The 25,562-nt window shown below is 43.6% G+C and overlaps 1 protein-coding gene across 1 annotated transcript in view; it reads right to left on the bottom strand.

Annotated features, from left to right (window-relative positions):
- The window catches only part of YJU2 (YJU2 splicing factor homolog), a 160,456-nt gene that overhangs the window by 101,619 nt on the left and 33,275 nt on the right, over window positions 1-25,562 (bottom strand). The window contains exon 3 of the mRNA XM_082274385.1: window positions 20,057-20,201. Within this exon, the coding sequence (XP_082130511.1) occupies window positions 20,057-20,201 (145 nt within the window). The remainder of the gene's footprint in view (window positions 1-20,056; window positions 20,202-25,562) is intronic.

Here is a 25,562-nt window from a genome sequence, read left to right on the forward strand (position 1 = left end):
TATCCTCACAAAATCTAAGTCCTCCTCAAACATCAGGAGCTCCAGCTCTCCCATCTTGTTGGCCAAGCTTCTGGCATTGGTATACAAACCTCTTAATTTTGATCGGTTACATATATCCTCATTTGATGTTTTTTTTGATGGGGTCTTCTACCTCCAGAGGTGTGGGGCAGCCATGGGGGCTAAATTTTCACCCTCATTGGCCAACCTACAGTGCATTGCGAAAGTATTCGGCCCCCTTGAACTTTGACCTTTTGCCACATTTCAGGCTTCAAACAAAGATATAAAACTAAATTTTTGTGAAGAACCAACAACAAGTGGGACACAATCATGAAGTGGAACGAAATTTATTGGATATTTCAAACTTTGTTAACAAATAAACTGAAAAATTGGGCATGCAAAATTATTCAGCCCCCTTAATACTTTGTAGCACCACCTTTTGCTGCGATTACAGCTGTAAGTTGCTTGGGGTATGTCTCTATCAGTTTTGCACATCGAGACACTGAAATTTTTGCAAAACAGCTCGAGCTCAGTGAGTTTGGATGGAGAGCGTTTGTGAACAGCAGTTTTCAGTTCTTTCCACAGATTCTCGATTGGATTCAGGTCTGGACCCTGACTTGGCCATTCTAAACACCTGGATATGTTTATTTGTGAACCATTCCATTGTAGATTTTGCTTTATGTTTTGGATCATTCTCTTGTTGGAAGACAAATCTCCGTCCCAGTCTCAGGTCTTTTGCAGACTCCATCAGGTTTTCTTCCAGAATGGTCCTGTATTTGGCTCCATCCATCTTCCCATCAATTTTAACCATCTTCCCTGTCCCTGCTGAAGAAAAGCAGGCCCAAACCATGATGCTGCCACCACCATGTTTGACAGTGGGGATGGTGTGTTCAGGGTGATGAGCTGTGTTGCTTTTACGCCAAACCTAACGTTTTGCATTGTTGCCCAAAAGTTCGATTTTGGTTTCATCTGACCAGAGCACCTTCTTCCACATGTTTGGTGTGTCTCCCAGGTGGCTTGTGGCAAACTTTAAAAAACACTTTTTATGGATATCTTTAAGAAATGGCTTTCTTCTTGCCACTCTTCCATAAAGGCCAGATTTGTGCAGTATACGACTGATTGTCCATTTCCTATGGACAGAGTCTCCCCCCTCAGCTGTAGATCCCTGCAGTTCATCCAGAGTGATCACGGGCCTCTTGGCTGAATCTCTGATCAGTCTTCTCCTTGTATGAGCTGAAAGTTTAGAGGGACGGCCAGGTCTTCGTAGATTTGCAGTGGTCCGATACTCCTTCCATTTTAATATTATCGCTTGCACAGTGCTCCTTGGGATGTTTAAAGCTTGGGAAATCTTTTTGTATCCAAATCCGGCTTTAAACTTCTCCACAACAGTATCTTGGACCTGCCTGGTGTGTTCCTTGTTCTTCATGATGCTCTCTGCGCTTTAAACGGACCTCTGAGACTATCACAGTGCAGGTACATTTATACGGAGACTTGATTACACACAGGTGGATTCTATTTATCATCATTAGTCATTTAGGTCAACATTGGATCATTCAGAGATCCTCACTGAACTTCTGGAGAGAGTTTGCTGCACTGAAAGTAAAGGGGCTGAATAATTTTGCATGCCCAATTTTTCAGTTTATTTGTTAACAAAGTTTGAAATATCCAAAAAATTTTGTTCCACTTCATGATTGTGTCCCACTTGTTGTTGATTCTTTACAAAAAATGACAGTTTTATCTCTTTATGTTTGAAGCCTGAAATGTGGCAAAAGGTTGCAAAGTTCAAGGGGGCCGAATACTTTCGCAAGGCACTGTATATATGGGTTGGTGGGAGCGGTCCCACATCTTTGGGGGTGGGAACCCCTACAGAACAGAAATTGTGGTCTATAGATTTATAGACGGACCTCCTGCTGGTTGTCCGTAGGGGAGTGGAACTTATGCCACTCATGCTTACACACCTTAACAATAATAGTTTAAATCTTTCATTTACCGGCGCCGCAGACAATAATTCCATGTTTTTTTTGGATGTTTGTCTGACAGGTGTTGATGGCAAGGTGTGTACCACTCTCTATAGGAAACCCCTCTCAGGCAATTCCCTCTTACTTGCTCAGTCGGGCCATCCAAGGCATACCATCAGGGGTATCCCTGTAGGTAAATTTTTACGAATCAGACGCATCTGCAGTGATAATGAACAATTTAAAAGGGAAGCACGGTCCCTATATGCAAGATTTTTACAGCGGGGATACTCTGGATGAATGCTGGATAGAGCACTCACTATAGCTAGAAGGAAAGACAGATGTGAATTAATAAAGAAGGGTACTCAACAGCAGATTAATAAACGTAACCAACTCACACTCTCTACCCCCTTCAGCAGTGAATTTAATATAATTAACCCCGCTAGCAGTAAACCCGAGCGTGACTCGGGGTAGGAATTTTCTGCTATTATCGGTATCCCCGAGTCACGCTCGGGGTGAATGGCAGAGCTATGCAGACAGCGCAGCGGAGCGTCTCTTACCTTATCCTGGCGATCCAGCGATGAGCTCTCATTGCTGTGACCGCCAGCCGAGATCTCCGCCGCTCGTCTGTCGGTAGGAGGACTTCCTAGTTCCGTTCCCTGCAGCAGCAATGCTGCATGGGAGCGGAACTAGGGAAGGAAATTAAAAAAAAAAAACTTTGCACAAAACACACATATATATATATATATATATATATATATATATACATACATACATACATATATATACATACATACATATATATATATATATATATATATATATATATATATACACACACACACATACAACGCATGAATTATAATCTAATCAATAATATAATTTTATTATATATATTATATAATAAAATTATATTATTGATTTGATTATAATTCACGCGTTTGTGTTTTAAATTTATCACATCTGGGATGTCTACTAGAGTCTTGTTTTAGTCAGGTTTAAGTCAGTAATTACTAAGAATTGTAGGCCTATAATACATAACACCAAATTTCCATGAAAAGAATTGTACCGCTTTTGGTACAGAATTCCTGACAGAATCATACCGCCAGGGAGGTTAAACAGATTTTTAATAGGCATCTGCCCCTCCTATTTTCAGATGATATTTGCTCAGAGATTTTGAAGGAGGGGGTCAATATCGTTTCACGTAGAGCCCCGTCTTTGGGGTGCTCTCTGGCTCCTAGCTTGTTCCACACCAAAGTCCCCCAATCGGTCACATGGCTACATTGTAAAGGGAATTACAGATGTGGGGCAGTGGGATGTTCCTGCTGCAGCCACATTCAGGATGGTACTACATTTAGGTCCACTGTCAATCACAAAGTATATGACATTGGGTCCTTCAACTGCAATACTAGCTACATAATTTACTTAGTTACATGAGCTATTTGCAAAATGCAGTATGTAGGAAGGACCACGAGACGCCTTCGGTATCGGTTTCAGCAACATATTTTAAGTATAGAGAAGAATTTGTCTACAAATGTGGCTAAACATTTCAATGGGTGCCACAATGGGGACAAAACAGCTATGCGGGTCCAGTTCATTGAAAAGGTCAGGGTGCCAAAGCGGGGGGGGGGGTGATGCGTTTCGATCCCTATGCCGGAAGGAAGTATTTTGGATCTTCCACCTGGCTTAACTTTGAGTGGGACGTCAGTTACATAGTTAGTGAGGTTGAAAAAAAGACATCAGTCCATCCAGTTCAACCTATGATGTGTGTGTGTTTGCTGTTAACCGTACATTATATACCCCTGTACGTTGTGGTCTTTAAGGTGCCCATCTAATAGTTTTTTGAAACCATCAATGCTCCCTGCTGATACCACTGTTTGCGGAAGAGAATTCCACATCCTTACTGCTCTGACAGTGAAGAACCCACTACGTATTTTAAGGTTAAACCGCCTTTCCTCTAGTTTTAGTGAGTGACCACGTGTCTTATTGTATTCCCTTTCTCTGAATAGTTTGTTTCTTATGCTAGGGTTGCCAGTACAGTATTTGTACATTGATATCATATCCCCCCTCAATCGTCTCTTCTCCAGAGAGAATAAGTTCAGTGCTTGTAGTCTTTCCTCATAGCTGAGGTCCTCCATTCCCCTAATTATTTTTGTTGCCCTTCTCTGGACTCTTTTCAGTTCCAGCACATCCTTCCTGAGGACCGGTGCTCAGAACTGGACAGCATACTCCAGATGTGGCCGGACCAGAGTCTTGTAGAGAGGGAGAATAATCTCTTTATTTCTCGAGTGAATCCCCTTTTTTATACATCCCAGTATTCTGTTGGCTTTGCTTGCAGCGGCTTGGCATTACATGCCACTGCCAAGCCTGTTGTCTACCAGTACCCCCAGGTCCTTTTCCATCCTAGACTTACCCAGAGGTTCCCCCCCTAGTGAGTAGCTTGCTTTCTGGTTTCTGGCACCCAAGTGCATTATTTTACATTTTTCAACATTAAAACCTCATCTGCCATGTATTTGCCCACCCCATTATTTTGTTAAGGTCCGCTTGTAAGGTTTCCACATCCTGCATAGAAGATATTGGCATGCTTAGTTTAGTATCATCCGCAAATACTGAGATTGTACTAGATATCCCCTCCTCTAGATCATTTATGAATAAATTAAACAGGATTGGCCCCAGGACAGAACCCTGGGGGACCCCACTTTCCACGCCCGCCCAATCCGAGTACTCCCCATTAATCACCACCCTTTGCACTCTCCCCTGGAGCCAGTTCTCTATCCAGGTACTCACCTTATGGTCCATACCTACCTTCCTTAGTTTGAACAGTAAGCGTTTGTGGGGAACGGTGTTGAAGGCCTTTGCAAAGTCCAGATACACCACATCCACAGGCTTACCTTTATCTAGGTGGCAGCTCACTTTATCATAGAAGGTTAATAGATTGGTTTGGCAAGAACGATTTTTCATGAATCCATGCTGATTACTACTAATAATACCATTTTCATTACTAAAGTCCTGTATGTGGTCCCTTAACATCCCCTACAAAATCTTGCAGACTACTGATGTTAGGCTGACCGGCCTATAGTTACTCGGGATATATCTCGGCCCTTTTTTAAATATTGGTACCACGTTGGCTTTTTTCCAATCAGCTGGCACCATACCCGTCTGTAAACTATCCTTAAAGATCAAGAATAATGGTCTGGCAATCACCTGGCTGAGCTCTTTAGGAACCCTCGGGTGCAAGCCATCTGGTCCCGATGCATTTATTTATGTTAAGTTTCTCTAGTTTAGTTCTAAGTCTATCTTCTGTTAGCCATGGCGGTACTTCCTGAGGTGTGTTGTTTAGTTTGGCCTTACAAGCTGGGTTAGTGTAGCCCCCAATTCTTTTGTGAAGACCGAAGAGAAGAAATTATTTAACACTAGTGCCTTTTCCCTGTCTTGAGTGGCCAAATCTCCCATGTCGTCTTATGGGGTCAATGTGTTCTGGCCTCGCTTTCTTACTGTTTATATACTTATACATAATTTTTTGGGGTTCTTTTTACTCTCTTCTCTCATGTCTCTCATGTTCTATTTTAGCCACCTTGATTTCGTCTTTACATTTCTTATTACACTCTTTGTAATGCTTGAATGCTGCCAATGACCCATCAGTCTTGTATTTTTTTGAAGACCTTTTCTTTAGCATTAATATGCATTTGTATGTTGGAGTTTAACAACCCAGGGTTTAGTTTTGCTCTTTTATTTGTATTTCCCTTTGGAATGCACTGGTCAATCCCTTTGTTAAGTATGCTCTTGAAGCACTCCCATTTTTCCTCCGTGTTCTTTGTTCGCAGGGTTCTATCCCATTTGATATTTTCTAGCAGAGAGCGCAGTTTTGGGAAATTGGCTCTTTTGAAATTCAGTGTCCATATATTGCCCTTGTGTTTACTATTAGTGTAATTAATACTGAAACTAATTGACCTATGGTCACTGTTTCCTAAGTTGTCCCGTATTTGTATATCCGTGAGCAGGTCTGTATTGTTGGTAATCAGTAGGTCAAGTACCGCATTGTTTGTCGGTGCATTCACCACCTGACTCATTAAATTGTCCTGCAAAACATTTAGGTACTGCCGAGCCTTGGCTGAATGCGCGGTTCTTTCTGCCCAGTCTATAACAGGATAATTAAAGTCCCCCATTATAATAGCATTTCCCATCCTATCTGTAAAAGGAGGTCCGCCTCCCCCTCCTCCCTCAGGTTGGGGGGTCTATAGCATACACCCAATATTACCTTCCCCACGGTGCCTTCCCTTTGAAGTTCTACCAATAGGGATTCTGCCTCGTCCATAGCTCCATTATTAATATCATCCCTCATATTTACCTGTACACTGTTCTTAATATACAGACATACCCCTCCCCCTTTTTTTACCTTCTCCATCTCTGCGATAAAGGGAATACCCCTGAATGGTCGCCATCCAGTCATGAGAGCTGTCGAACCAAATCTCAGTTATTCCCACAAAAGTCCTCCTCAACATCAGAAGCTCCAGCTCTCCCATCTTGTTGGCCAGGCTTCTAGCATTGGTATACAAACCTCGTAATTTTGGCCGTTTACATATATCCTCATTTGATGTTTTTAGGCTGCTCTTGTAATTTTTCCCCATACCTACCCTGGGTTTAGGAGCTCCGAACACCCTACCGCTAATGTCCCCATTTGTGCCCTCTGAATCTTGCTTTCCACTGACTAATTCTACATCTGTACCCTCCCCCCCATCACCTAGTTTAAAAGCCCCTCTAACTTCTCACCCAGTACGGCTGCACCCTCCCCATTTAGGTGCAATCGGTCCCTACCATAGAGCCGATGGCCGACTGAGAAGTCGGCCCAGTTCTCCAGGAACCCGAAACCGTCCTTACTACACCAGCTCCTCAGCCACTTGTTAACTTCCCTAATCTCCCGCTGCCTCTCTGGTGTGGCTCGAGGTACAGGTAGTATTTCTGAAAATACTACCTTGGAGGTCCTACTCCTGTACTTAGCTCCTAAGTCCCTGAAATCGTTTAGGACTCTCCATCTTCCTCTACCTATGTCATTGGTACCCACGTGTACCATGACAGCTGGGTCTTCCCCAGCCCCACCCAGTAATCTGTCCACCCGATCCGCAATGTGCTGAACCCGAGCGCCCGGTAAACAGCAGACTGTTCGGCGCACACGGTCTTTGTGGCAGATTGCACTGTCTGTCCTTCTAATAATGGAGTCCCCTATCGCCAGCACCTGTCTTTCCTTTTCCTTTCTCCCGGCCTCACTGGAGGAGTTCTTCCCCTGGCAGCTAGGGGCGTCACTCTGCCCCAGAAATGCTGGTCCCTGACTGGTTTCCCCAACATCATGCAACGGGGCGTATCTATTGGGGTGCTCCAGCCCAGGACCGGCCTCCTTGCCTTGTCCCCTTCTACCCCTCCTAACTGTCAACCCTCTACTCTGCTCTGATGCTTGCACCTCCATTACTCCGCCCACCTCTGTGCAGGCCCCTGCCTGCGCCTGATGGGTACGACCCCGGCTCTCCTTCGATATGGACATTCGGCTCAGTGTTGCCAGCTGCTTCCCTAGATTCAGGACCAGAGCTTCCAGGGAAGCAACGTTCTTACATTTTGCGCATTTGTATTCGCCCTCGATCGCATGATCGAGGAACACATACATATCACAAGATGTACACCGAGTCGCATCTCCACACCCGCCGGGCATTGGTCCTACTAATCTAATCGGGATTCAGTAATTTAAGTCTATCCTGTGTGGCTGTTTCCTGGCTTCCTAACTCGACCTTCTCACCCTCTGGCACTCCGCTACACTCACTTGACACTCAGTCGCACCACCCCCACAGTCGCACCACCCCCACAGCCGCACAACACTCACAGTCGCAGTCATTTTTATGAATGAACCCCACTGGGACCCCCTCCATACATTGGGAGGTATGCCCTACATATGTACACATACATGTATGTTCGATCCTTATACATGCCTATATACGGACAATATACAATACAACATGATCTAACTATGTGTTGCACTAGTCCTCTTTTTTGCTGTATATTTTTATATCATTAATGATCCTTTATGGATTATGCTTGAATTTCCGATATCTCCTGGTGTTTCTGTGTGGACACATTGGTTAAGAGGCGATATCATGGTGTGTGGGTATCTGTATGCATGATTTGCAACGATTTACCCCACATCCTTTACATACAAATAATCTTTTAGAATTGGAACATCTTTTATAATTGAAACATATGTGTCCACGCAGACATCATGATGGAGATGGTTTTCTTATGATGTATACATGGATGCATTTGCTCATACATCCTTAGAGTGGGAACAGTTCATTCTATGGAGGAAGTAATGATTTTATGATTATGTTTTTTGTATATGCACACGAAATGTGTTCATGTATGTGCAGGTGTGTGCCTGCATGCACATATGTGAGCACATTGGATAGAGGTTTTTACATTTTACTATGGTCTTTTTTCCTTTATTTCACATTTATTTTTTCCAATAGTTTTATTGGTATTTTTATACAATTTTCGATGTGATTGTTGGTCCATGTCTTAGTGTGTATGGGTGAGTCCACGTTATACACGAACAATTTGGACCTTTAGTTTGATTTTGTATTCCAATCACTATTCAGATGCTCTTTGGGGCTGAAGTTAGGTGATTAATTGAGCTGTGCACAACCGCTGATTATCACCGCCCCCAGAACACCTGCAATCATTGGGGCAGTCTATTTAAGATCTATAGTCGGTTATTGTCATTGTAATGATTAGGCACAAGATGTATGTGTGAAACGCGTCTACGCGACTTCATGTTGGTGTCTTTGGTGTCATCATTTGTAACATTTTGGAATTAAAAGAAATCTAAAGGCAACTGGAATTCCTGGATGTGCAGCTATTTCTTTTTCTACAAGTTTTTCTATGGAGGCGGGCCGGGGCCAGCACTCTATGGGATACTCCATCTCCTAGCTATCACCACACACCTGGAGCAGCGTTCTTTCTCTTCAGTGCAGCAAGGCCCTAGGTGGAGAATTTTTGGTGCGACTTTTGTTGGCACATATTTTCAGGGATGGCAGATTACTGTCTTTCCCGAAGCTTCAACTTGCCCCCCTCCATGTATTATTCCTATTTCCAGCTTCGGCATGCAGTGGGCGCACAGAGGATGAAGGGCGGCTGGACTTTGTCTAGCACTCATATTTTCCATCTGTTGCAGATGTATACGGAAACTAAGGGAATAATCTTGCAATGCTATCAGATGTTACTAGGGCATCACCTGAAGTCTTACCCCATGAAGGCGCTTTCTCTTTGGGAGGTGGATGTAGGTACATTGACCGATGACCAATGGGAGGACATCCTATTTTCTATTATCACATTTTCTCTTAATCTTGCCCGACGGGTCTCACAGCTGTACATAGTCCTTCAGGTGCACTACACCCCGGTTAGATTGCATAGGATGGGAGGGCGGTGAGACCCCTCATGTGCTCGGTGTGGCCACCACCAGGTGGATCTCATTCACCTGTTGTGGCGATGCCCGAAGCTCCATAAGTATTGGAGTGAAGTGCTGGGCACCCTTAACCGGGTGTTCGGGACTACTGTTCCACTTGATCCAATTTACTGTATACTGGGAACTCTGGAGGATGTTGTCCCGGAAGAAATGGCTCGTGTGGCATTCTCTAGGGCTCGGTTTCGAAAAGTTAGATGTACCATGGATCCAGTCCATGCCCACTCTCACTAAACTGCAAAGATTATACAATCTGATATCTGGAAGATTCATACCACCACTGCGTCTGGGTGGGTACAGTTTATGGAGGGCGATACGGGATTTTTTGGAGGACCATAAGAATGTAGTGAGGGATTTCTGGAATTTAGTAAGGTCCTTGCGTTCGATAAGTAAGGGTAGGGTCTGGAGGACATATAGTAATTTGGGGAAGGTGACCATTTTATATAGATGACACCTGCCGATGAGAGACAGGGGAAGTTTTGCCCAGCTTTCTAGTTCCTTGATAAGTGTAGTTAGAAGTGGAGTATAGTTAAGATGGTACAATGAGGACGGGGATTTGCCAATCAATATTCCCAGGTATTTGATATGGGATTTGGCTATTGGGAAGGGGGAAGAAGCCACCCATTGTGGAGATTTCAGGGTTCCCAAGGGGAGTATCTCACTCTTAGAGTAGTTTATGCGAAGACCTGAACAGCCTAAACCATTTAAAAATTTGTTTGACCGTGGCAGCATCATGGGCGGGGTCAGAGGTGAAGAGGAGAATGTCATCGGCGAAGAGGACCGAGCGCAGGTCCTCCTGACCGATTTTTACACCCATGAGAGGGGCGTGGAGGGCGAGGAAACGGGAGAGGGGCTCCAGGGCCAGATTAAAAAGGAGGGGAGATAGGGGGCAACCCTGTCGGGTGCCTTTGTGAAGGGGAATTTCGTTTGACAAGAGGTTGGAGGTAACTACTTTCGCAGTGGGTGAGTCGTACATGGCCGTGATGAGGTGCATGAATGGACCGGAGAAGCCACATTTTTGGAGGGAAAGGTGGAGCCATTGAAAGCGAACATTGTCAAATACCTTTTCGGCATCAAGCGTAAGTATGGCAAGTTCAGATTGGGGTTGAGATTGTTGTTGGGATAATACTGCCAAGACTTTACGAATGTTGGCGGTAGCTGAGCGCCCCTTTGTAAAACCAGCTTGTGATGGGTGTAAAAGTGTGGGCATGATAAGTGCAAGGCGGTTGGCTATAATTTTGGATAACAATTTAGCGTCTAGGTTAATTAGGGATATCGGACGGTAGGAACCAGGTTCAGAGGGGTCTTTGCCCGGTTTGGGTATGAGCTTAATGAAAGCTTGGGCACCTGTAGGTATATACCTACCACCGTCCAAGGTATGTTGGTACATGATAGTCAGAGTGGGGGAGAGCATATCTTTGGCAAGCTTAAAAAAAAATTCAAAGGTAATCCCATCTGGGCCAGGGGCTTTGCCCAGAGATAATGAGGAAATGGTGGTTATGACTTCAGAAATATCGATGGGTGCATTGAGTTGAGAGAGTTGGGTTTGCGATAGCATTGGTAGATGTATGTCCTTTAGAAAGCTATTGGGTTCCGCTACATCAATGGGGTCAGGGCCGTAAAGATTAGCATAGAATTTTTCCATAATTAAGTTCACCCCTTCCGGAGTGGAAATCAGAGTTCCTGAAGAATCTTTTAGGGAGGCTATGGGAGTGGTGGTGTGTGGGCCCCTACAGAGCCTGGTTAGGAGTTTTCCGGACTTGTTCCCAAATTTATGGCACTGGATGTCCTGAACTGTTTCGTGGAACTGTTCCTGGGTCAGGGCCCATTTGTCGAAATTTTGTTTAGCTTCCCTCCACTGCACCACATGAGAAGAGGAGTGCTGCTGCTGGAGACGGGAGTGAGCAGATTGGAACACCTCACTTGCTGTTTTATAGCGGAGGTTTGCCTTCTTCTTTTTCTTCTTGAAAGCTGAGGCGAAAGCGATGATCCGGCCTTGTAAGACCGCTTTGCCCGTCTCCCACAGCAGAACCGGGTAGTCTGCATGCTGGGCATTGTCTGTAAGAAAGTTTTTCCATACATCATCTAGAATAGTTCGCAATTCGGGGTTTTCAGCCAGATCAGAGGGAAAACTCCATGGTTTGTAATTGGATGTCGGGGTGGAAAGGGTAAGTAGGACCGAGAGCAGGGAGTGGTCTGAGATAACCAGGTCAGCAATCTCCAGGGATTGTAGTGAGTGAAGCATAGAGGCATTACTAAAGAAATAATCTATTCTTGAGAACGAGTCATGTGGGGGAGAGTAATAAGTATGTCCTGTCTATCTGTGAGGAGGAGACTATCCGCAAAATTAGGCAGGAAGGAACAGGAGGGAGCATGTAGTGGTAGTGTGTGACGGCTGTGAGATGATCAACGGATGGGTTCATCACCGCATTGAAATCCCCCCCCAGCAGGATTGGCAAGTGAATGCAGGGGGCCAGTAGCCCGGTCAGGCGCTGAAAGAATGGGACAGAGGATGGAGTGGGAGCATAAATATTTGCTAAAAAAAATGAGTCAGTATTATGGGTTATTTTAAGAATCTGGATTCTGCCTTCAGTGTGAGAGTAGAGTGTGACAATGTCTGATGTGACCCGCTTATGAACCAATATAAGGAAACCAGCTTTACTTTTGGGAGAGGCTGAGCCATAGACTCGGCCCACCCAGAGTTTTTGCATGCGTTCAAAATCTGTCTGGGTGAGGCGAGATTCCTGAAGGAGCGGCTATATCCGCGCCGAGACACCGTAAGTGTCGCAACACAGCCATACGTTTGTGGGGAGATTGGAGTCCCTTAACGCCCTCATGGGGTAAGTCTTCCTATCAAGGAGGATCAAAGAAAGGGATTATCATTGTGCAAGTAGATTAAAACCACAGTCAAAGGGAGTATCAATCGGAGAAGGTGGTGCAAGAGAGGGAACGAGAACGCAGGGGTGGTAGAAAGGAGGAGGGTGGGCAGGGAGTGGGTACCAATCCGTCTACACTCCAAGGGTCCTGGAGTGTAGAGGGATGAAAAAAAACAAGTAAATAAAAGGAAAAAAAAAACAAACATACTATAAACGTGAGGAAACTTCTTTTTTCCGCATGAACCTGTACCTCCGACAGCGTTACCGTATGAAGCCTGGTTCCGCTCGCTGCTAATGTAGAATAGGTGTGCTGCTGAGATGAGAGACAAGAGATGTTCCAGGCATGACTACACCCGATGAGAGGAAGCGAGAGGAGTCAAGGCTCCGGTAAGGCTGACTGTATGGCTAGTAGTAATACACAGGACTTGCCATTATGGCTAACAGAGGGTGATATTAGGGAAAGGCTGGATAAACTTAACACAAACAAATCACCAGGCCCGGATGGCGTACATCCGAGAGTACTCAAGGAACTCAGTAAAGTTATATCGAGACCACTGTTCCTGATCTTTGCTGACAGTATTAGGACAGGAGATGTACCAGGGGATTGGAAGAAAGCTAACGTGATTCCATTATTCAAAAAGGGCCAGAGGCATATCCCGGGAAATTATAGGCCTGTCAGTTTGACATCAGTAGTATGTAAACTTCTGGAGGGGATGATAAGGGACTATATCGTAGAGTTTGCTAAAGACAACAACATCATCAGCAGTAATCAGCAGCAATCAGCCAATACGTCTGTGAAAACGCCCGGAAGAGGAGGGCGAAACGCGTCGACGCACTTCCGGTCTACGTCCTAGCGATACGTCACTTCCGGTGCGGTGGAACGCACGCCGAAACCACGGGGCGCTCTAGCGGCACCTGCTACCAGGAAGGACGAGATTTTTAACCTATATGCCTTTTTCTAAGCAACGAAATGTGAGTGTATTTTCATTATTTTGCACAATAAACAACCTTTTATCGGATTTACACTATATGAGCATCCTTTTCTCCAATACATGTATCGGGGTATTTACATCTGTGGAGATACTTTCGCCTTGGAGGAGTTAATAGCCGGTTCCTTACTAGGACATAAGCCTTGTCGATCTCTATTGCTATACAGCATAGGGGTCACCATTGTCCGGTAAGTGAACACCCAAAGGGGGAGGTCCGGCACTGGCTCACTGCACCACAAAAGATTGCATGTTTTGTGCACTTTCTTCCTGGCACTCCAGCACCTTTGTGAGACATCTTTTGGGACTGTGTACATCTTATCATCTACTGAGATCTTAAACAACTATTACATCTGGACTGGCACTTTATATTTATACATTTTAATTATATTTATATAGTATATGTCTATATGGTTTCTACACCCCAATTTTTGCACACAATTGCACGGTGCACTTTATGAGTTTTTTAAGTAGAACGTAACCACTTTATTATTGTTTGCGCTGTGATATATATTTTTCTCAGTAATCAGCACGGGTTTACAAATGGGCGTTCTTGTCAAACCAATCTCTTAACATTCTACGAGGAGGTGAGCTGTGAGCTTGATAGGAAGAGACCAGTGGATGTGGTGTACTTGGATTTCGCTAAGGCGTTTGATACAGTTCCCCACAAGCGCTTAATTTATAAAATAAGGTCTGCAGGTATCGATAGCAGGGTTTGCTCTTGGATACGGAACTGACTTAAAAGGCGTGTCCAAAGGGTAGTAATAAACAGCGCATACTCAGACTGGTCTGAGGTGGTAAGCGGGGTCCCCCAAGGCTCAGTCTTGGGACCAACCTTGTTCAATTTATTCATAAACAACATTGAGGTCGGGATCAGTAGTTCGATATCAGTTTTTGCAGATGATACAAAATTGGCCAGGGCAATAACTTCACAACATGAAGCAAATATCCTACAGAATGACCTGGACATAATTACAGAGTGGGCAATGACATGGCAAATGAGGTTTAACGTGGAGAAGTGTAAGGTTTTGCACTTGGGGACTAAAAACATAAAAACACAATACACGTTAGAAGGGGAACCCTTGGGGGAATCAAAAATGGAGAAGGATCTGGGAGTCTTGGTTGATGATAGATTAGGCAACAGAATGCAATGTCAAGCGGCAGCTGCCAAAGCCAGCAGAACATTAGCATGCATAAAGAAAGGGATGCATTCCAGAGATAAGACTATAATCCTTCCACTTTATAAAACTCTGGTCCGACCGCATCTGGAGTATTCCGTCCAGTTCTGGTCGCCAGTCCCCAGGAGGGATGTGTTGGAGCTGGAGAGAGTCCAGAGAAGGGCAACTAAACTAATTAGGGGATTGGAGGACCTTGACTATGAAGAGCGTCTGCAATCGCTCGATTTATTCTCCCTGGAGAAGAGACGTCTGAGGGGGGACATGATAGCAATTTATAAATATCTTAATGGGGATCCCAGCTTAGAAAAAAAGCTGTTCATTCGAAGGGATTGCATGAGGACTCGAGGGCATACAATGCGATTAGAGGAGAAGCGTTTTAACCTCAGGCAACGCGGGGGGTTCTTTACTATTAGGGCTACAAGATTGTGGAATTCTCTACCACAAGAGGTGGTTTCTGCGGGTAGTATGGTGGCTTTCAAAAGACTCTTAGACTTACATCTCAAGGATCAGAACATTCAGGGGTATGTGAGATGATTACAGCCACACACACCTACACAGGTTGAACTAGATGGACTATTGTCTTTATTCAACCTCACCTACTATGTAACTATGTAAGGCTGTGTGGGAACATGAATCAAAAAAACAAAAAAACAAAAAAGAGCTTCAGTAACATGACAGAACAATTAACCATATGAGGAGTGGCTTAGCGCCACTATAGGCCATTTACAACCGTGCCGCTGCAAGGGAGTATCACTTATGAAAAACTCTGATCAGGCAGTAACGAAACAGTTAATTAGTGATAGAACAACTTATGGGAGCTCCCCGAAGAGCGAGTATATGCCATGGACACGAGTGAGAGGTCAGCGAGGTCTGTCTCTGTAGGAAGGATTTCCAGAAATGTGGCCCCTCTTGGGCGATTCTTTACAGGGGCTGCGAAGATCCCTGTTGGAGGGGGGAGATGAAGGGAGCAGCAGGGGGATGCGTGTCCATAGACAAATGGAGGTGGGATTGGATGTAATCCATGGCCTCATCAGGATGGGTGAATGCTTTAGATTCTCCAAATTGGTCTGTGAATCTGAGGGTTGCTGGATCGGCTAGAGTCAATTTGAGTCCCTTTTGATATAAGGCATTGCAGGAGGGTTGAAAGCCCTTTCGCCTGCATGCCACTTCCTGGGATAGTCAGCGAAAAGTAAAAGCTTACGGCCATCCAGGGAGAGAGATTTTGCATTTTTGAATGATTTTAGAATGGCAAGTCTGTCTGCATAGTTTAAATATCGAACGATTACTGGGCGTGGGGTCCTGCGATCATTTGAGGGCGCTCCCAGGCGGTGAGCTCACTCGATGGTGCATGTGGATGTTATGCCTAGGGCCTGGGGGATCCGTGAGGAGCAGACATCTGAAAGCAGGCCCGTGTTAAAGGATTCTGGCAAACCTATAATCCGAAGATTATTCCTACGGGACCTATTTTCAAGGTCATCAATCTTGTCCAGCAGATACTGTTTTGTTTGCGCAGTTTTGGCCTCAAAAGATGACTGCGATTCATCCTTGAGATCCAAAACTCTGTGTTCCACCTCAGAGATGCTCTTGGCCTGGTCTCCTAGCTCTTTGCGAAGCTGGGAGATCCCTGCTGCTACCGCCTGCTCCTCTGCCTCCGTGATGGTGGGGGAGATAATGGCAGCCACTACTTGTGCCATCAGTTGGTATTGGGGATCCATGTCAGAGGAGGGCACAGACATAGTGGGGAGCGGGGCTACGCCGTCAGCAAGGATCGCGGCAGCCATGTTGACTGGAGGCTGGGGAGCGGCCTGCTGTGGTGAGTCCAGCTGCGGTGGCGCGGGATTGCCGACACCTCCATGGACTAAGAAGCGGTCCATGGGTGCAGGGAGGTTCGGTGCAACTCACCGGAGGTGAGGAGGTCGGCGGCAAGGTATTGCGAGCGGGATGAGCACTTTTTATAAGCCGGGCTTGTCCTTCATGTGGCGCCGAACCCGGAAATAGGGCTCTGTTTCAAGCTCGTAAGCTCTTCCACGCCACCCTCAGTGGCCTCTTGGATTTCACATATGGGAAACACTTTAATTATGGAAAGGTATATCTATCAACATAGAGGCAGCCTGACAAGATTTGAAAAATTGTGGTCGCCCTGGCTGGATATGCCTGGGCTGAGTCCCGGGGAACTTGTAATGTCTAGACGACTGCAGTAGCTTCGGGAGGGGTAGGCCATGCACTGTGTTACTGTCTGGTCAATCCGCTGTTCATCTTTATCAGCACTGTTGGAGGGTGGATGTGGGACCTGTGATATAGGGTTTAGAATGTTTTGCCAGATGATGGGAAAACTAGGATGACCGTATTTGATACTCTATTTATTCTCCCTGGAGAAGAGACGCCTGAAAGGGGACATGATAGCAATTTATAAATATCTCAATGGTGATCTCAGCATAGAAAAAAAGTTTATGTTAGGTGAATGGCATTTAGTGAATTTATTTATGCATTCAGGTTTTAAAATAATAGCAATTTATGGCTAAAGATTCTGAAGTTCCTGTGATTTGGCTTAAGGATACGGCTAGATGACAACTCCCGCATGTGGAAATGTGGTAAGCATTGTGCCTATGCGATGTGAGACAGGATTGATCAACGTAGGGTGATCTCTTCCTGTAGTATTGTCACCGAAGCCGACCGGATGTTTACATCAATGACGCACTTCCGGCATACCGCGAGTCCCGCGCTGTGACGCTGGGCGGAGCGAGTATGCACGCCGGAAGTGGTCACCACCGGAAATACGTATTGTAACTTCACTTCCGGGTGACGCTGGATTTGGCGTGAGTGCCGGCGCCATTATAAATAGCCTACGACCGCGCCGCGCACACGGGCTCTCTGTTGAAGTCGGACGAAACGCGTCAGAGCCGATGTGCGCGGTCGCATAGGACACCTACACAGACGCCGGAGCTCTTTCCAGATTCCATTTATTTTGGTACAGAGTGATCCAGCGGATTTTACATTTCCACTCAATGCCTTCACTATATGCTTCCTCCTGTAAGTAGACATCCTGAGGGGAGAGGGGCTACATTTTGTTGTTTGCTGTGTTTAATAAACGTCATTGGTGGAATTACACTATTGTTGCCCTACTCTGTTCGCTTACATGGTCTGTTGGAAACGGAGGAGATTGTGCGGATAATAGAGGAAAATTGGGTCCAGTGTCCAATGCTGTATCCCAGTGGTGGAATATTTTGAAGGATCTTGATTCACTACCATCTGGTGAGTTTTAAGAATAGGGGGGGTGCACAAAGTGGTGGTGGATATCTGGTGCTACGGTCAGGACCCCTCACACCCTTCCTGGTTTAAAGGACTGTGTTTAACCAACCTACCACAGGACCTGGAAATACCCATCTGTAAATTGAAGGACTTTTGAATCTAGTCTTCAGTCCATTTATATAGCGCTGCTAGTGTGAGGATATTACCTTTGTATTTAATATTATCGGACACCTTTTGTTGTTATAGAAAAAAAGCTATTCAGTCGGAAAGATTGCATGAGGACTAGAGGGCATACAATGCGTCTGGAGGAGAAGCGTTTTAACCTCAGGAAACGAGGGGGGTTCTTTACTGTTAGGGCTACAAGATTGTGGAATTATCTACCACAAGAGGTAGTTTCTGCGGGAAGTATGGTGGCTTTCAAAAGACGTACATCTCAAGAATCCGAACATTCAGGGGTATGCAAGATGATTAAGGCCACACACACCTACACAGGTTGAACTGGATGGACTATTGTCTTTATTCAACCTCACCTACTAATGTAACTATGTATTTTGCATTGTTTGATGTAGGCCAATGCCATGTCTGTACATTGGAAAGTGTGTTTGTTTTTTTTTTTTTCTATGTTCAATAAAAACTTTAATAAATAAAAAAAAAAAAGATGCAATATTCTAGAATTCACAGATTTGGAATGACAAAACGTCTCTTGCTATGGCTGAAAGGGTTATCCTTTTGACCTTCATCTGGAAAACCAATTGCCAGTTTGAGTCACTTTAGAAAGGCTCACCATCTTGCAAAGTCCGTGAAAACTAGAAAGTTAGGCTGCCTGTTCAGGTATGTAAGATAAATAAAGCAATTAGCACAAGGTGCCAGATTAACACCAATAATTGGGAGGTATCTACAAGTGTTCTATAATTTTGATCAATGTTCTTTTCGAATCTAATTGAAGTTTTTTAATCTGTTCATCAAAACATATGCAACTCATGAAATATGCTTAACAAAACTGTGTTCTTTTACTCCTGTTCAGATCAATTAAAAAATAGGACCAAGCAGTGACCTTGAAAACTAGGAAATTATAGGTTGTGCTCCAATTTTGATTGTGTGTGTGTATATATATATATATATATATATATATATATATATATATATATATATATATATATATATATACACATATACATATACACATACATACATACATACATACACACACACACTATATATTTAGTATATACATAATAAACAAGCAAAAAGTAGGGGGAGCAAACCCTGAACATGTATTTCTAAAGCTGGTGCAGCTATGAACCAAGCGACATGCATATTAAAAAAGAATAGCGCACACATGTAAAAGAAAGGACTATCAAATATGGAGACAATCCATAAATAAAAATGGGGATTTGGTCCCACCATATGGCCATATCGTGCTCAAGCCCACCACTACGTCAAAGTACCCCATTGTCAGTGGGTCCTACACTATCCATAAAAAAGCATGAATCCAGCCTCTCTAACCCTTGGAGATAATACTCCTTGCTGGGAGAGATGTGCAACTGCACTACAAGGGACTCCTCCTATATCTACTTGATAGTGGACACTGATAGAGTACAGGTGTGTGTGGGGTGCTCAACCCCATTTTTATTTATGGATTGTATTCTTCATATTTGATAGTCCTTTCTTTTGCATGTGTGCGCTATTCTTTTTTAATATGCATGTCGCTTGGTTCATAGCTGCACCAGCTTTAGAAATACATGTTCAGGGATTGCTCCCCCAACTTTTTGCTTGTTTATTATGTATTCGGTCTGACCAGACTTCTGAGGTTGAGCAGCCCCCCCCCCCCCCCCACACACACACACCTGTACTCTAGCAGTGTCCACTATCAAGTAGATATAGGAGGAGTCCCTTGTAGTGCATTAGCACATCTCTCCCAGCAAGGAGTGTTGTCTCCAAGGGTTAGAGAGGCTGGATTCATCCTTTTTTATGGATAGTGTAGGACCCACTGATAATGGGGTACTTTGACGTAGTGGTGGGCTTGAGCACGATATGGCCATATGGTGGGACCAAATCCCCATTTTTATTTATGGATTGTCTTCATATTTGATAGTCCTTTCTTTTGCATGTGTGCGCTATTCTTTTTTAAATATGCATGTCGTTTGGTTCATAGCTGCACCAGCTTTAGAAATACATGTTCAGGGTTTGCTCCCCCAACTGCTTGTTTATTATATATTTAGTAGTGTCATACAGAAAAAAATACATTTTATACATTTTGTGCAACAGGAAAAAAATGTGCATTAATAGTAACTAAAATGTTTTCTATTCAAACCTTAAATGTGATTTCAGCTAAACAGCGTGTACACTTGATGTAAAAGCGAAAGATTGGGAGTCCCAAATATTGCTCATTCTGCACAGTTTCTTTCCTTGCATTGAACTTCTTTCCTTTATAGATATACTCTCCACAAGTTTTACACCTGTTAAAACCATAATAAAAAAGGCAAATGCATCTCAGAGATTTCCAATCAACAAAGATAAGATAAATCACATTAAAAAGGTATGCCAATTTTTAAAAAGTGTGGTAGCATTTGTATATATTAAAATTAAAATATACTAATAATTCCCTTTTAAAAAATATTCCACAAGGATTCGGTCATGAATAAAAAAAAAAAAGGGTGAAGATGAATATATTTCCCATAAAAAGTGAAAACATTGGTGCAAACTAAACAAGAATTTAGACAACTAAAATAATTAGGTCTAGGACGTAAAAAGTTAAAGAAAGCAGTACGTAAAGCTCCATTCAGATATGGAATTTGTGCATGCGCATCCCAGGTACGGCAGTACATTCATTCCAATGGGCTGCCCTATCTGCAAGTCCCTGATTTTTTTTTTTTTAAATCACACTGAACTGAATTGCTTGGTGCTGTTGCACAATGCAGTTTAGGGCTTAAAAAAAACAAATGGCACCCCCTCGCGTCTACTAAAATGCAGCAGGTTTTTCCTTGGGTCTAGAGAACATACAATTTTGAGATGTGAACCTAGCCTTAGGTTCCATTCACACCTGAGCGTATCGTTTTCAGACTTTTTAGGGAGAGTTTTGTAGGTGCATTTTGCAGGCGTTTAGAGGCAGGCATTGACATCTAACAAAAAAACGCTTGAAATCTGCCAAAAAAGAAGCTCATGTACTTTTTTGTGCTTCAGGCAACAAAACGATCATATGTGAACAGGGGCCATTGAAATTAATGGAATTTTGCTAGTTGGGCATTTTGAGACTTCAGAGATGAGCATTTTACAAGCTGAAAAACACTTAGGTGTGAACAGGGCCTAAACATGCATTTAAAAGGTTCAGAGCAATTGGGCAGGCACACAAAATGACTTCCTGTAACTATCACTAATAAAACATCTTCATATTCATTACTAAACAGAAATGAGGAAAAAGGTAATCCTATGGAGGATATATATATATATATATATATATATATATATATATATATATATATATATACATACATACATACATACATACATACATACACATATATATAAAAAAACATCCTTTAGTAAGGATGGGCTGCACCCTAATGGGGATGGTACAGCAATTTTGGGGAGAAAGATGGCCACCAAGTTGGAGGGGCTTTTAAACTAGGAGACGGGGGGGAAGGCTCAGAAGTAGGGTCAGTCTGGAGGGAGCAAAGGACAGAAGGCAGTATTAGTCAACAGCGACAGTAGTTCCATAAACGTCAATGGGGGGGGGGGGGGTCTGTGCGGGAAAACCTCAGACCGAACAGGAATAAAAATAATCACCATTCACCATCAACTTACACAAAACTGAGAGGGGTATATGCAAATGCCAGGAGCCTAGCTAATAAAATGGATGAGTTGGAAATTTTAGTGCATGGAGGAGGACATAGACCTTGTGGGAATAACGAAAACTTGGTTCGACCCCTCACATGACTGGCTGGCCAATATCCAAGGGTACTCGGTGTACCGGAAGGACAGGGCAGGAAAGAGAGGGGGAGGGGTATGTCTCTATGTCAAGAACAATGCAAGGGTGATAGAGAGGAGTGATATTACGGAAGGGATGAGTATGGAGTTAGAATCCGTATGGGTAGAACTCCACAGGGGAGAAGAAAATAGAAAAAGTAATTATGGGGGATTGCTATAGGCCACCCAACCAAAGGGAGGAGGTAGAGCTGGAATTTATATCACTATTGGGAAAAGTGGCAAAACTGGGATCAGTCATCGTATTGGGGGACTTCAATTATCCCGACATTGACTGGGAAGAGGGGACTACACACTCACAGAAGGCCCGTCTCTTCATGGAAACCTTACAGGACAACTACATGTCTCAGTGGATTCTCCTACTAGAGAAAATGCAGTCCTGGATCTATTGATCACTAATGACCCAGACCTAATCTCGGAGGTAGGAGTCCAGGACAACCTGGGCTCTAGCGATCACAGGATGATCACATTTAGCGTAAATAACAATATAACAAGGCAAGTGGGGAACTTAAGAACCCTAAACTTCAGAAGGGCAAACTTTCCCAAATTGTGCTCCATGATGGCAAGGGTAAACTGGGACCTAACCCTAGGAACACTGACCACGGAGGAAAAATGGGATTGCTTTAGGAACATATTAAACAAATGCATCTCGCAGTGCATTCCTATGGGAAATTAATTTAGAAGAGAAAGCAAAACCTGGCTGGCTAAACCGTAATGTTAAACTTATTAAGGGGAAAAAAATTGGCCTTCAAGAATTATAAATCAAAGGTCACAGTATCGGCTTTCAAGCAATACAAGAAGGCAAATAAGAAATGTAAATACGAAATCAAAATGGCTAAAATCAGCTTTGAGAGACAAATAGCGGAGGATAGTAAAAAGAACCCAAAGAAATTCTTTAAATATATCAACAGCAAAAAAACTAGGGCAGAGCATATTGCACACATACAGTTGTATTCAAAATTATTCAACCCCCACTGAAATTTATTGTTTTGGCCAGTTTGACATTGATTTTGATCATTCAGTCATCCTGCTTACAATTAAATCAAAGAGGCACTTGTAGGTCAGACAAATATAACATAACTTTTATAATGAAATAACCACAAATGTCTTTTCTGTGCTCACATCATTATCAGTTTTATTCAACCCCCAAGTGACATTCAATCTTAGTACTTAGTACAACATCCTTTTACAGTTATAACAGCTTTTAAACGTGAAGCATAGCTTGACACAAGTGTCTTGCAGCGATCTACGGGTATCTTCGCCCATTCGTCATGGGCAAAAGCCTCCAGTTCAGTCACATTCTTAGGCTTGTGCACTGCAACTGCTTTCTTTAAGTCCCACCAGAGGTTCTCAATCTGATTTAAGTCTGGTGACTGATGGCCACTCCAAAATGTTCCAGCCTTTAATCTGCAACCATGCTCTAGTGGACTTGGAGGTATGCTTGGGATCATTGGCCTGTTAAAAGGTCCAATGTCTCCCAAGCCTCAGGTTTGTGACGGACTGCATCACATTGTCATCCAATATCTCCTGGTACTGAAGAGAATTCAGCACACGCTGAAGCTTCCCTGTACCTGCAGAAGCAAAACAGCCCCAAAGCATGATTGACCCCCCGCCATGCTTCACAGTAGGCAAGATGTTCTTTTCTTCATAGGCCTTGTTCTTCCTCCTCCAAACATAGCGTTGATCCATGGGCCCAAACAGTTCTAATTTTGTTTCATCAGTCCACAGAACACTATCCCAAAACTACTGTGGTTTGTCCACACGACTTTTGGCATACTGCAGTCGACTCTTCCTATTCTTTGGAGACAGCAAGGGGGTGCGCCTGGGAGTTCTGGCATGGAGGCCTTCATTACGCAGTGTGCGCCGTATTGTCTGAGAAGAAACTTCAGTACCCACATCTGACAAATCTTTTCTCAGTTCCTCAGCAGTCACACGGGGACTTTTCTCCACTCTATGCTTCAGGTAGCGCACAGCAGTTGAATTCAGCATCTTCTTTCTGCCACGACCAGGTAGCGTTTCAACAGTGCCCTTTGCCTTGAATTTGCGAATGATGCTTCCGATGGTGTCTCTTAGTATGTTTAACATCTTTGCAATCTTCTTATAGCCATTGCCCTTCCTGTCAAGAGTAATCACCTCTTCTCTTGTCTTCCTGGACCATTCTCTTGACTTCACCATGTTTGTAACCACACCAGTAAATGTCTAGAAGGAGCTGAGTATCACAGTCATTTTAAAGCTGCCTAATTGGTGCTTATTAGGCTTTATTGCTGCTCCCTGACATCCACAGGTGTTTTCAATACCTGATTGAAAACACTTCAATGAACCTCTGTTCTTCAGAGTGGTAGTCTTTAAGGGGTTGAATAATTGTGTCAATGAAGAATTCACAAAAGAAACATTTACTACTGTATTACAAAACCAATTGAGGTCATTTTAGTTGCATATGGTTCTTTAAGAAGTCCTTGTAGGATTTCATTCTGAATACAATTACAAATGTACACTAAATTCCCTAAACCCTTTACAGCATTGGGGGGTTGAATAATTTTGAACACAACTGTATATTACTGAGTATTAGCATATATGTGATCATACACAGCTTTTTTTACACACAGTGCACATATTGATTTTTCCTATATTTAGTTATTTATTTTACACAGTATCCTTTAATTGAAAAACTTTAATCTGCCCACCAATACTTTTTCACATTTAGCCATTTTGGGAGTATTAGAGTTGCGCTGATTACCTTATTTCTCTATTGCAAGACACATACAGCAAATTAGCAGCATTTCTGTCAACCTTTGGTTATGCTAACCTTTGATTACCTTGGCGCCTGATCTTTTCTTTTACATAAAACTAGGTTAATGGAAGAATATATTTTCGAAATTATGCTGGTTTAAGATTTTATAGAACTTGGAAAGGCTAGTTGGAGTTTAAACAGTCCTCAAGCTATCTAGGTTAAATGGGTGAGGAGTAGGGATGCACCGAAATGAAATTCTTGGCCGAAGCCGAATAATAATAAAATGTTTGGCCGAAGGCCGAATACCGAACGCGGTGTTTTGCATTTTTCCATTTATTTTGCCAATTTTTTGTCCTCTCTCTTGTCCTCTCGTGTCTCTCTCTCTCTCTCTCCCTAAATGTTACTGTAGGGAATGGGATTCAGTGCACACTGCAGCCTTGTACCATAGGGTTAATGTTAGTGACACTGTAGGGATTGGGAAGGATGCTGGGAATGGAAATCAGGAAGCATGCAGGCAGCCTTGTAAATTTTAATTGCAGATACAGGGCACTGGGCAGGTCAGGGTTAATGTGGTAACATCAATTACTCAGTGACAGTCAGTCAGTGTCAGTGTGGACTCGATCAGATTATACAGTGACAGACAGTCTCTCAGTGGTGGTAGTAGGAGGCTGGAGGTGGACTAGTAGGAGCCTGGAAAGGAGCACAGCCGCATACATACATTACTCACTCGTGCACTGCAGCCCGCCCCACACATTCAGTGAGTCTTACTCGCCTCCCTAGTTTTTTCTTTTTTTTTTTTTTTGAAAATTTGTTTTTATTGAATTTTTGCACAAAAAAACAGACAAGACAATGCCACGCAGGGCAACAACCATAAACAGTGACAACAGGTCAAACCCCTCCCACACCACCCCCCACCCACCCCCCCCCCACCCCAGGCTCCATCCAGCACGTCCAGTAAAAAAAAACAAAGCATCCATCAGTAATAGAGATACCCCTCAAGACTGCTCCAATTATCCAGTAGCAAGGTCATAGAACATTCTAGATTAGTCCAGCACAGAGCCCACTAGCAGCAACCCCATGGCTTAGTCAATAAAAAAAAAAAAAA

The sequence above is a fragment of the Pelophylax lessonae genome, assembly GCF_965119305.1.
Source record: "Pelophylax lessonae genome assembly, chromosome: 1".
Lineage (NCBI taxonomy): Eukaryota > Metazoa > Chordata > Amphibia > Anura > Ranidae > Pelophylax > Pelophylax lessonae.